This window comes from Rhipicephalus microplus, chromosome X (genome assembly GCF_043290135.1).
Source record: "Rhipicephalus microplus isolate Deutch F79 chromosome X, USDA_Rmic, whole genome shotgun sequence".
Classification (NCBI taxonomy): Eukaryota; Metazoa; Arthropoda; class Arachnida; order Ixodida; family Ixodidae; genus Rhipicephalus; species Rhipicephalus microplus.
Genome location: NC_134710.1, coordinates 436,793,206 through 436,806,823, shown reverse-complemented (window position 1 = coordinate 436,806,823; position 13,618 = coordinate 436,793,206). Strand labels below are relative to the sequence as shown.

General features: G+C 45.5%; 1 protein-coding gene across 1 annotated transcript; it reads right to left on the bottom strand.

Annotated features, from left to right (window-relative positions):
• Positions 1 to 266: 266 nt before the first annotated feature.
• Positions 267 to 13,284, bottom strand: LOC142776594 (uncharacterized). The gene is made up of 4 exons (XM_075880515.1): positions 11,781 to 13,284; positions 6,700 to 6,762; positions 1,142 to 4,551; positions 267 to 1,044 (listed from the first exon to the last, which is right to left on the bottom strand). Exons 3-4 carry the CDS (start codon positions 1,416 to 1,418, stop codon positions 782 to 784), a joined length of 540 nt encoding a protein of 179 aa, XP_075736630.1. The 5' UTR covers positions 1,419 to 4,551; positions 6,700 to 6,762; positions 11,781 to 13,284; the 3' UTR covers positions 267 to 781.
• Between the last annotated feature and the right edge of the window lie 334 nt (positions 13,285 to 13,618).

Genomic DNA, 13,618 nt, shown 5'->3' with positions numbered 1-13,618 from the left:
ATTGGGCCGACGAAGGCCCATCGTATTGCCGACAAAGCTGCCAATGTTCGGCCAACATTGGGCCATATTTCAGCCAATCACATGCCATTGTTACGCCGATGTTTGCTGCACGACGAATATTGGCTACGGATGTACGACCGACATTGGACCAATCCAGGGCCATATTGGAGCCAATCAAATGCCGTTATTACACCGATGTTTCCTGCACGACGAATATTGGCTACTGATTGGCTTGCCATTATGTAACCATTATTAGTAGGGAATTTTTCTTACCGGAAGATTCAAACAATATGCCTCGATGACCCGCTCTTGTAGCTTTGCAGCCCTGTATACTTGGGGCAACAGAAAATTGAATGCTGAGAACTGAAAGCAGTTACTCGATCTATTTCATCTTTTATACCTCATTCCCTTTGCTAACACTAGAAGTGTAGTTTATTTTTTTACCAATTTATCTTTTGCAATAGCGAGTGCTTTATTTGGTACTGGTATTTGGTACAGCAGATCGAAAAAAGTCGTTAGGAAGGAAATGCTGAAAGCGTATGTCCCCCACTTGCAATCCCCACATATGTCCCCCACATGGTAATCGAGAATATTCATAGTTTAGAGCATTTTTTTTTGTAACTAAAACATGGTGATGGTGCTTCCGAATCAGCATAAGCTAGCCGAACAGTGCACCACCGACAGCCTGCAGACTATTTATTCTTTGTTTTTTTTATTTATTTGGTACAACAAAAAATGTATACATTGAAAAACATATATACACAACTAAAAAAGGCCCGCTCTACTGCAGGTCAGGTTGCGTTGGGGGCACAGTGACAGTGGTGCTGTCAAGGCCCTGGCTGCTGTGGCTGGGCAGGAAGCCAGCTGCCGCGAGCAGCCGATAATCTGCACTCTGAGAGTGGGGATCATCGGGCTGCTCCACAACAAATGCTTCTCTGAAGCGCCGCTTCCTGCCCCCACAGCGATCACCAGACCCTGGCAGCAACCTCTTAATAAAGTTGAGGGCCTCCGCCTGGTCGCACCCTGCTTTTTGGCAGATGACATCTGCATACAAGAACAGAAATACCATAGTACACATGAAGCACTGCAGTACAGAGAATACACAAGGGTACACACACATAAAACAATGAACAAGTCTAACCTGTCACTAATCTACAGAGCCTCAGGTTCACAAAGGCCCTTTTCCCTTTTCTGCCATGAAGGCTGTACAGCACTTGCACGTCATGTGCCAATACAGCCTTCATGGCATTCACACCAATTTCTCGGAGGCCACGTCCCCCAATCTGCAGGAGGTGCTTGCGCTGTAAAAAAATGCAAGAAGCATAGATGGGGTAAACGCAACAGCAAATTGAAATGTTTTCATGATAAAAATCTGCAAGAAGAGGACACTGAAAAGAACAACTTGAATTTTTGGGCATCACAACATTTCATTGTTTTTTTATGCTAACTTCAACTCACTTGACCTAAAATGGTTTCCACATCAGCCCTCTCACACTCAGTGTGAGAACCTTTCAGAGTCCTTCTCTGAATGCAGTTTCGCTGGTATGAAATCAAATACAACACTGTTATAACCCTTAATAAATATTGATTCTAGCTATGAAATAGTATAATTACTTTGTACAGTGCTCAAATTCCAATACATGTTTCTTCGAGGTTACAATGTCTTTGCCTGAATGTTGACCAGGAGTAGCTTCTACAGGTGAAAAAGGATAAAATATGTGGAATTCAAAAAGAAGCTTGGACATGTTTTTAATCAATGCATTGTAAGCAGAGCACAACAAGATAAATGAACATGATCAAGGCGTACTAAGAGGCAACCTTAGAGCGACCAAATCTTGGTCATAGATGAAACTGATAGAAAAATAAAGGTGGCACTCGATGGTCGCACCATTTGCTGTTTATATTTTTCTGTGATAGCCAACAAAGAGGCATGTTGCTATAGAAATCTCATCACAATAAACAAAGGTGCATTTTTCTTCACACTGCGAAATTGGGTGCATGTTATATTTTTTTAAAAAGTAAGAAATCGGCTAACACAAGGCAGGGTGAACTGTAGCTCAAAGTAGAGAGAGCCGCAGCGGACACGAAATAGGGTGATAAATGAACAAAATTACTGAATGTCTCTTTTAAGCAGGCTATTGCTAGTCACTGCCCATCAAACACACGATGCCGCCTACATCGTCTGCTAGCTTAGGACAGTTCACTCGGATTTCACAGACTATAGTAAATACAGTCGAATCTCATTAATTCCAACACACTTAATTCGAACTGACGCTGTGGTCCTATCAAAGCTATACTGCGCTCCGAAAATGCTCTCAGCACCCCGCCCAATCCTGCGGTGGCACTTCAGACACCTCATTGCTGTGCTTGAAGAAGAAAATGAAGAAAAGGAAAGAAAAGACTGCGGTGGAATGTTTGCCAAATGCCAATCTGCGACATTCCTGTGCCACGCTTTGGCTTTTTCCGTCCCTGCCACGTAGAGGCCCTTCTCCTCAAAACACTGCGCATGAAGAGAAAGAGGGGAAAAAAAGCTGTCGCAGAGTTGGCTCTCTCATGCCGATCTGCAAGGCGCCGGTGTCACGCTTCCCTGTTTTTCGTTCCTGCTATCTAGAGACTCTTCTCCTTTCAACACCGCGCATGAAGAGAGAAAAAAAAAAGTTGCCGCGGAGTGTTTCTCTCTCGAATGCCGATCTGCTTTTCTCCAGGTGGAGACGCTCCTCCATTCTCATCATGTGCTGGCCACGCTCCGGCTGCAGCGCAGATGGTAACAGTGGAAACACAGTTGTCTTCGAAGAGTGTCAGCACTGGACATTGCCGCGTGCAACTTCTTTTGCCAGGAGAATACTGAAGCCGAAGTACAAATGCTTTGCAAACTGCACGCAAAACTTGTTGACTCGTTGCAAGGCTAACGTGTACAGGCATGTATTGACTACTTTAATTAATGACGGATGTCCTGTAATTTGTGAATAAAACTTCTCCATGCACATGCATCACTGCATGGTGAGCCCTCCGCTCGTTTACCGTATTTAGTCTATTCTACCGCGCCCTCGATTGTAACGCGCGCCCGATTTCCACCAAAAAAAAAAAAAAAACTAAGACATCGGTTGCAACGCGACCCTTTTTTCTCGTTGGCCCGCTTGATCACACCACTCGCGAAAACGACTCTTTTTGAGAGCGTCTTCCGTTTAAATACGAAGTACGGGGAAGCTTATGCCTATCTGACGTGCAACAGAGCATTGCTGTCACTCTAGTTTTACCGTGGCCCGATGTCAGTACACAAACTTACTTCGCCCCCTTCTCCTAGACGGTTGTGGTGCCAGGCATGACGAAGTAAAGAGGCGTGTGATCGGCATTCCCGATTTGCCCAAGCAGGTAGCCGTTGTTGTGCCGCAAGTTTAGGAGGAACCTCTGAAGACTCTGAAGCTTTTCTTCGTACTCCTCCGGCAACTTCCGGCATATGCCCGTTCGCCTTCGGAGGGAAAAGCCTTTTCTCTTCATAAAGTTCGTTAGCCAGCACCTGCTCGCTTTAAAATGGCTCTGCATTAGCCCTTTTTCTAAGGCTAACTGCATAGCCTGCACTTGGAGCAGTTCTGTCGTCACGGGCCGCTGTGCCGCTCACTGCTTAATCACATACCCGCCGAGCAGCTCTTCAATTTGTGAAAACCGACCCTGCTGTGGTCCACTGAAGCCTTTGCGTGAATCTTTGCTGTCGACAATATTCTGCTTTTGTTTCCGCCAGTCCCGCACGCACGTTTCGGGAACTCCGAATGACCGCGATGCAGCCCGATTTCTGTCCGTTCCGGCACACGCGACAACTTTTCTTTTAGAAGCAGCATTGTGGTGCACTCGTCGAGTTTTTGGAGTCGGCCCTACCATGCCGTCGATGCTAATGTACTACGAGATGACGAACTCCTCAGCACACGTATGAAGTGCCGCACATGGGAAACACATAGGCAGGAATGACCGACGCGCCATGCCGATGCACGTAGGGGGCGGCCATTTTGTAAGTGGCGATGGCAATAGAATGACCATATTCATATTTTTTTTCGTACTCGATTCTAACGCACATGCGATTTATGAACTCTCTTAACCGGAAAAAAGGTGCGTGTTAGATTCAAGTAATTACGGTAACTTTCATTATTTTGAACTTCTTTTAATTTGAACAAATTTTCTGGCCTCTTTGAGTACGAATTATTCATATTCGACTGTAGTACAGTGGCTCATGAGATAACCTGACTAGTTTGTTTCCCGAAACACAGTATCTTAAAGCAGTACTAAATTTCTGCATGTTACATAGGCATATTAAAAATCAAGAAATATACACCAAAGCCGCAACCACAGCTTTACTCTGCACAGCTGCCTCTGCTGCCTCCACTTCTCCAATTGTACCAGCAGGCAGCCGGGGAAGGTCAGAGGGGCGCTGCGCTGGCTGGGCGTGCTGAGGCACGGACAAGAGCCGTAACTCGTGCTTCAGCTGTCGCACCTCCTGCAGAACCTCTCTTTGTTGCTGCCGGATGCCAAGTTGGATCCGCAGGGTCCGTAGCAATAGAGCTGAAACATACAAGAGTACATACCATATTTACTCGCACAATTTGCATCCTCACATAATTTGCTCACCAGTATAATTAGCCAGCCTGCTTTACTACAAGAAACTTTTTGCTCGCATACTTTGCCCTCTCCAACTGCCCGAGCCACCTTGCCAGCACACACACAGACACATTTGACTTCATGATGCTCTGGTCAGGCACATCTCTTGTCGAGCAGGCGAGTGCAGTCTTACACAAAATGAACTGAGTGCAAGGTCCCTTCTTCCATGAACTTTTATGCTTTCCCTAGAATATCGAACTTGAAAACCGAAACCTGTTTATGTGTAGTCCGAAATGCCTAAAGGTTTGCCTCCTATCTTCCCACCTCTTCCACGGCAAGAATGTATTCCCGAGACACAGCACAGATGTTGAACGCGTGCAAGGACCTGTCACATCAACTAGATGAGACAGGTTTTCGCACTAATTTTTTTTTCCGGTTTCGCCATCTGGCCATTGCGTTTTTACCGTTCCTTGTGATAGGCTACAATAATTATATACGAGGCAGATTGCTGTTATAAAGCTTACCGAAGAAAACTGAAACCGTGCTACCGCTAAGCACATCACCGTGGAGTTCTTCGACATGCAATATTCAGTATGGGAGCCAGCAGAAGAGTGCGTTGAATAAGACTTAGCATAGAAGCTTGGGTGTGTTAGTTAGATATCGGAGGGAACACAACGCAATAGAAGACTGGGACAAGGAATGGACACACACACACATGAAGGGGGACACACACAGCACTGTGTTGGCATCGCGCTTCCTTGTCTGCATCTTACTTTACGGTGGGTTCCCGACAATTATTGGAGAGTACTTATGTTCTCTGGTATAACCCTGTCGTGGGAACTGGTTTTTGTGAGCACTGTTCGGAAGAACTTCAAGAAAATGGGGGCATTTGAACAGGCTTAGCAAACAAATGACAATCCGCTTTGAGACAGCTGTGACAGCGCCTGCAACATATATTCCCAGTTGAGCTTTTAGGCCAGCGATTCCTACTAGCTTCGCACATGACCGGATTGACAAAAAAAGTACACATAATACGCGAGTATATACCGCATTTGACTCTGTAGCTTTGATGAACCAGGCAGATACACAAATTTATCCAAAACTCCATTGATTATGTTGCAAAATTATTCAACAAACAAATTGCGATGTTATCCATGTTACTATACGATTGTGGCACTTTACCATTGCAGCTTTCCAGGAGGCACACATAGTGCAGCGTTAGTTCCCCACTCGCAGTTATTGTATGCAGTAGGTTGCTCACAGCAACTGACTGCATGCAATGGTGAACATCTTGCATGCTTGCACCGCTGTTTCAGCATGCTGGATGCTTCCTATACGGCTATCAGTTGATGTTCACAAAATTGGGAAGATGAAGAAAGACTACACAGTGCCCTCTGGCCACCCTATACTCCAAACCTCCAGCCAACAAACAAACAAAAGAAACAGAAGTATGCAAATGAATATTATTCCTAATGCAGCTGGAATGGAGTACAGTTTTCACCAATTCTGTGTGTTAAGTCAATATGGAGTGAGTTAACTCCATAAAGTAGCTTTTCTCATAACAGTGTTCACTCTATTGTAACACAAGGAGTGACTTCATAGCATCTAGAAGGAAAAATAGAATCTTCAGTATTTGATAGAAATGTGAGGCTCTACCTTAAAACAACAATAATCTGGAAAAAGAACTCATTACATTCGAAAAAAAAAAGGTAGCACAGTTGATCCCCTTTACAAGAGACACTGATGTAACAGACAAACGGGGATAAGAGGCACCAGTGTGCAGGCTGACATTTGGCCCATCATGCATCAGGCAATCCGTAGATGCACCTGTGCAGCCGGGAGCCCTGCAGTCAAGCATGCTGAGCAAGACTGTTGACCACTGTACAATGACACATTGCCACAAAATTTTAAAACTTCATTTCACAGACTTCTGCAAAAGCTTCTTACACTCTTGCATAATTTTTGCACAAGCTTCTCTCATTCTTGCGTGATTTTCGTCAGAACATATAAGTGTTAGAAGTTGTATGTCCCCAAAAACTTGCACAATACAAATAGCGTACATTAAAGTCCATCACTTAATACGTGCATAGTGTACAATGAAAGGAAACTCACGCATGGTTTGCTCCGAGCCTTCCCCGTGCGGTGCCTCCTTGAGCCTTGGAGAGCACTGTACAGCTAGAGCAAAGTAGCATCAATCCAGTGTTAATGGCAGGTTAACAAGACAACAAAACTAACCCCCATATTCATAAACGCTCCCCGACTCGACTTTCACCCTTCACTTGACAGAGTTGAGCACTGTGCCGCTGCTCGTTTGAAAGCGACGCTGCGCTACTCGAGAATCACAGCAGATTATTACTGACATGCAGCAATTTTCTCTGCTTAGAGACGGCGCTCCCATCAGCCATCTCAAGTGAAGGTGAAGCGTTGAGTGGAGGGACGTTCTAGAATACGGGGGTAAGATTGGTTGCAAGAACACTACAATAGACACACTTAATTTTTACACTTCATCTATATTGTACAGCTACACACATTCTGCATCCTTATAATGCAACATATACATACAGGCTTATAAAGTAAACACTGTAGGCTGCTCAAATAACACCTACACAAAAAAATTACCCAAAAGTGGCCATGCGCAAAGTACTTTTATTTGAAACTCACAAAACTTTTGCGGTGATGGAGAATAAATAAGACAGGTTACGCTTGGAGGCACAGGAGACCTTCGCAGCTTTCATGAAGTACAAAAAACAATATGGTATGTGTGTGTGTATGTACGCATGAAGCTTCAGCCTTTACATACGGTTTCTTGAAAGAATCGACTATGAATTTTATGGCACCTGTGTCCTTCAGCGCAATTGAAAGCCTGCTGATCAGTGTGTGCAATTGTGGAATAGTTACATGGAAAATGGCGTGAAACACCTAAAATCAAATTTTTCTAGCTAGGAAATATACAGCTGTGTATACACAACACATGCTGCAAACACTGGGAGGTGACCACAAGAGTGATTTGAGTGTAAGCGGCAGTATTCCGCATTCATGCACCCCGCCATTTTCTACTGTTGCCCAAAAGCAGCACCACTTCAGCGTGCTACTTTTTTTTTTTACATCATAAACAGCACGGAATACAGCGAGGATGAAAACAACATATGCAATGAAATTTTGAGCACTATTTATGGTGCGCATGATTGATTGATTGATATGTGGGGTTTAACGTCCCAAAACCACTATATGATTATGATAGACGCCGTAGTGGAGGGCTCCGGAAAGTTAGACCACCTGGGGTTCTTCAACGTGCACCTAAATCTGAGCACACGGGCCTACAACATTCCCGCCTCCATCGGAAATGCAGCCGCTGCAGCCGGGATTCGAACCCGCGCCCTGCGGGTTAGCAGCCAGTACCTTAGCCACTAGACCACCGCGGCGGGGATGGTGCGCATGGAAAAAAAAAAAAGGCCTTTGTACAACGACGAATTCATAATTTGCCTTCACGGACCTTCTGTTAGGACGAATTGATAATTTGCCTTCACGGACCTTCTGTTAGGCTGCACCACATACAGATTTTTTGTGGCTTTCAAAAGAGATTTTCAAAAGAGATTTGAAAACAAAAATAATAACCGTGTTTACTCTCGTCATGAGCGCACTCACTAAGTCACCCTCATTTCAGTCGCCAAAATTTTGAATTTTTTTTTTCTTCCACATATTAAACACACACCTTACGTTCATCCGCTGAAGTCCCACGGGCTCCCCCCCCCTTGCCGCCTTCGCTCGCTGCCACGTGCCATTTTATTTTTGTTTCTATTTGTTCACGGAACGTCCCCTGTCTTTTTTAATTATCTCTTGTAACATATGTGGCATTATCTTGTTCCCGAGGTGCCACAGGTGCTCTGCTACGTAGATGCACCATTAAACTAGTATTTTTGATCAACTGTGCATTTCTGATGTTTACCTTGCAAGTACGTAAAACTGGCATGCTTCTTGATCTACGATACACATGTGGCTTGTCTCACTTTGAAGGAAAAGTTAGCATACAATGGTGTAAATGCTTAGAATTTGAAATATTGAGGCAGCAGCACACCGGAGATGATCATATGGTAAAGAAACAAGTGCTGCCTTATTACTGGCAAGTTGTCACTTATATGTACAAATATATTTTGCGAGCTAAAAAAAGTACAAAAGCACAGCGAGGCTATGATGTGGTTCAACCTGTGGATTCGCTTCATTTATCACGCCATATGATGAAGCTTCCTTTGGTAAAACTGCTCAGATAAGAAAAAAAGTTTGCTGTCCAATACAGCATCTATACAAAGTGTGCACGTGCATCGCGTAGCGCCTTTTCGTCACTTCCGAAATGCGCCACCAACATGCCCAGGCACCAACCGAATCTATCGCCTTCAACTGCCATGTTGTCTCCTCGTGCTTGCACCCGTTTAGTTTTGCCTCACGATGCAAGTTTGAGAAATTATGAGCTGCTAGTGAGGCAAGTTGATTTAGTAGTCCACGCAGAGGGAGCAGAGCTTAGGGTGTTTCTTCGCTGAAAGTTATAACCTAAAATTGAGAACGCACATTCTGATTTTCCTAAAAGTACCAGCGTATTTGGCTGGTGCAGATTAACAAAAGCTACTTGAAGAAACTTTGCAATATTTGCATCTTCAGGTGCAACTTCATTACGGGTAAGTGCCATAGCCAAGTATTTACCTGCAAACAGATATAGCTTACCAAGATACTGTACATACAAACTTGTCCGCAGTTAAAATCATGATGGCGAGGAAGGCGGTTAAAATCGTGATGGCGATCGCGGAGATTTGGAATTGCATTGAAACAAACTATAAAGAATGGGAAACAATATTAGTTCACTTTGAAGTATAGCCGATCGATTCAAGTTGGGTGTCGGGATTTTTTTTAATCAGTCAATTAATTCTATACACGGTCTCTATCATGTTCAGTGACTCCACAGTACATTAGCGTACAACAAAAGCAAAATACAAAGTGAAAAGTGTGTTAAAGCATACGCGAAAAATAAAGTGATGACTGGCATTACCGCGGCACACACCACGCAAAGGCGCTATCTGCCTTGTATAATATTTTCCTCGACTATTTCCACAAATTGCAATCAAAGAGGCTCAAGCTCAACATCAGCACAGTTTAAAACAATTGGGGGGGGGGGGGGGGGGCATTGCTACTTTGGTGGCGTAGGCCGTGACAATATATTCATAATATTATATCTCTTGTAAACTTGCCTAGCTCTGCACGACTAGTTTTCGATGGGAGCAGCTGCGCTTCGCACATCCACTCTTAAAATTGCGGCTCGAGAGATTTTGAGCTTTCACTTGTTTTTGGGCCAGGCAATTTGTAGTGAAAGCAAGATAATAGGCCCTCATAGGTTGTGGCGGGCAGCCGGTGTACGCCGTGGCTGGTGTATGTGTCGCACATCTTGATTATCTGGTCTTGTATCGAGTGAACGAGCGAGGCCTTCCTAATCCAATGAGCTCGTTAAAGTAAGACAACAAAAAACCACAATGCTTCCACATCGTTCACAGCAACAGATGACGAGCCCCCAACAAACCGCACTGCAGCACGTGAGCTGCCGTAGGTACCCAGGGAGTTACCCGGGCATGGCGGGAGAGGGCGACAACGGCAGAAGTGACATCACAAGAACACTATGTATAAAGGGGACATTTAAAGACTTTTTTCCCATTTTTAAACTTCGTGCACTGTTCTGTCACAATTTATAGCTCAGAATAGTTGTATTTTGAAAAGGGCACTAATTCATAAGCCCAATGGTTCAAGGATGGGTGCATTTAGGGGGCCCATTCTACGTTTTACTTATGCCCTTCAAGAACTTGCTTACAGGGCCAAAGTCCTGTTTCAGAAAGAACACGCTAGTGCGTGGCCAGCAGTCCGTCAAGCATTAGTGCTGGTGAGATTTGGAAATGCAGCGCATGAGCATCCTCATCTGCTACTTCTCTGCTCATGCTCTCGGGGCTAACTTGCAAGGCACGGTCCTTCGCACTTTTCATTTTCACACTGTAAATAAACTGATACCAACTCTGCCTTCCATTATTTAATAAACCAATATTTCATGGTCACAAGGACGAGCTTAAAATGTGTGCTACATCAGACCTGAACAGCATTTTGAGTCATCGAAACTTGCTAGTTGCAGCGAGCATTATGCGAAAAATATGATGTGCTTTACGGTGACAACTTGCAAAACACTGCAGCAACGATTAAAATCATGCATTTTTTGTGCTCACAGGAAATCCCTGAAGCAGGAGGCACTGGGCTAGATAAATTGCGCAGCTAAAATACGGATGCGCTTTCCGATGCTGCCATGCGTACAGGCGGAGAAATGGCAGACAAAACTGGGCGCACCCCGATTCTATGCGCATGCGTCCCATTCACAAGCCTCACTGCCAGTTAGCACCACACGGCTCACTGTCCATGAGCTCGCTTGTTTCCTGTAACAGTGGACCATACGGTACACCTATTTAAAAACGAGGATAGAATGTATATAATGCAGCATCTGATGAAGCCATGACGATGTGTTGCTGATGAAATCTGCAACTCTAGTTAGTACCCTTATTGTTAACCAGCCGACCGACTAGCAAAAAGATTTGCGACTGAAATGATGGCATCTACACCTGCCCTTAAAGGACACCGAACAAAGTTTTTGCCGCCGAGATTTTCAGCCAAAGCAAAAGATTGGGCCATTAAATTCATAGACAATAATAATTTCAAGCAGAAACTACGAAAAAATACTGAATTTAATGAGCCTTTTACAAAATGCCGCGTCTAGCTCTTAGACACGGCGTTTTCTAAAAGGTCGCGACATTTATTTTTCAAGTTTTTTTTGTTATTCAAGACAAATCTACGGTGCATTGTTCACAGAAAACAAAATTGCCTCGGTAAGATTTCTTTGCGAGCAGCTTACTAATTTTAAGGCAGGCGCGTTGATTCGTGAACTGAAGGATGCGAGTGATCGATCTTGCCTGCTAGTGGCTAGGCGACAAAGGCTTTACCTCATGTCCTGGTGTAGCTAAGTCACGCAAATGGAGCAGAAAATGTGCATTATCATTTATTTCACCTAAATATCACACGTCTGTGACTTATTGCCGGTGACAGGTGATCAGGATGAACTCGACAAGTTGCAAATCTGAACAAGAATTCACTCGAATGAAAAACCAACCTATACTCACGTGCACGGTGAAGTCGAACACGTCGTCCATCAATGTTGTCGCTGATGCCCGAAGGAAAAGAGAAGAGGACAAGCGATGGGGTCGTCTCTTTCTATAAAGTCGGCGGAACTGCCAGAACGGCCAACACAAAAGGCATCGGGTTGACATTCCTAAATCTGGGCATCAGTCGCTCCACCCGGGTATGCAGCTGCTACTGGTTCTACTACTATCCTCTTCCCGACATTGCAGTGTTGCTGCCATACTCGCGAACCTTTTTAAATTAAGAGTAATGCTGCACGCACGACGTCGTGAGCGCAGACCGGAAAAGGCTGCACGCACGACGCGGCATAGTAGCGACATCTAGCGGGTGACGACGCTACTAGTACATGACTAGCACGTGGCGGCCCGATACGCCACCGACGCCACGCCGGCCACGCTCACGCGTAGTCAACACAGCTGTGTCAGTAGTGGTTGTGCGCAAACCGCGCAGACCCCCTCGGCGGCGTTTATCACTCGTCTTTCACGCGCGTGCCTGCGGTCTCTGTGGCGGTGCGCGTTAAGGAGCAGGCAGCGTGCGAGTTTCGAAGACATGGACGAAGGCGCGAAGTTCGACAGCTTCATCGAGTTTGACCGAGCATTCAGAGATTGCGTGCGCTGTTGGAAGCAGTTAACCGTGGCTATCAATCGGAGCCTGTTGTCGAGGGGCGTTTCATCTCCACCTTTGTAGCCAGGGCCGGGGGGTCGTTGACCCCCCCTGCCCCTGGCTACGCACCTGCTTGAGAGATGATGACTGGCACGGCCGCCTCGATCGGGCGCGCGCGGCGAGACCGCCGCGCGCCCCCGATCCAGGCGGCCGTGTGACTGGGATCTAATTTGTTTTTCGCGCCGCTTGGGGACATATTCACACAGTTCAAGTGCCGAGAGAACTTAGCTCCAGTCGTACACGAAATGCATGGATACGTGCTGAGGTTGGGCGCGAAAAAAAAAAAAAAAGCCGTGGCGCCGTGTCAAGAGAACTTTGCGTGTGCTTTTGTAGCGAGTGCTGAGGTGCAGGCGATGCTAACTCCTCGGTCTAATCGCTCAGTGGTCTGGTGCATGCGCCCGCTTTTCGTTTTAACGCGTTTTCTTTTCTCGATTTTTTTTTTCATCGTCAAAGTTGTAAAACTCGTCCAAGGCACAACGTGGCCATAAACGACGTCACTTACTCGGCCTGCCAGAGCGGATAACCGGGCGAGTCCTCGCTGCGAATTTCTATCCTTTCGCGCAGCGCTGTGCGCATCTCGACGGCCAGGACCATACGACAATATTCTAGTACACTCTAAACCGCCATGAGCTAGATGTCGAGAATTTGCCGCGTCCATGACTGTGCCGCACCGCGCTTTGCGGATCTCAAAGGCCACATTAATGCCACGCTGATCACACGGATCAAACTAACTCGCGTCGTCACCCGCTAGATGTCGCTACTATGCCGCGTCGTGCGTGCAGCCTTTTCCGGTCTGCGCTCACGACGTCGTGCGTGCAGCATTACTCTTAAATTAAAGCACGCAATCAAGTATTATCGTGCGCCATACTAAACTTAAAAACAGTGCGCCGGTACATGAGATCACGAAGCGCGGTCCACGCCATTACAAGAGCAATTAGAGAAATGAAACAAAGAAAACAAGAATGTATAAAATATTTTGTCTCAATACGATGCGCAATCCAGTTTCCTGCAGCGGCTTTTGGCTCTGTATGAACGGCCAAGCCAGTGCTAAGCCAAGCTTGCGTCCCTGATCAGCTGTTTGTTTCCATCGAGAATTCAAAAGTGAACTGGCAATTTGTTTAGATGATATTGCTAAAGGGCTTGAAATTGAATATTT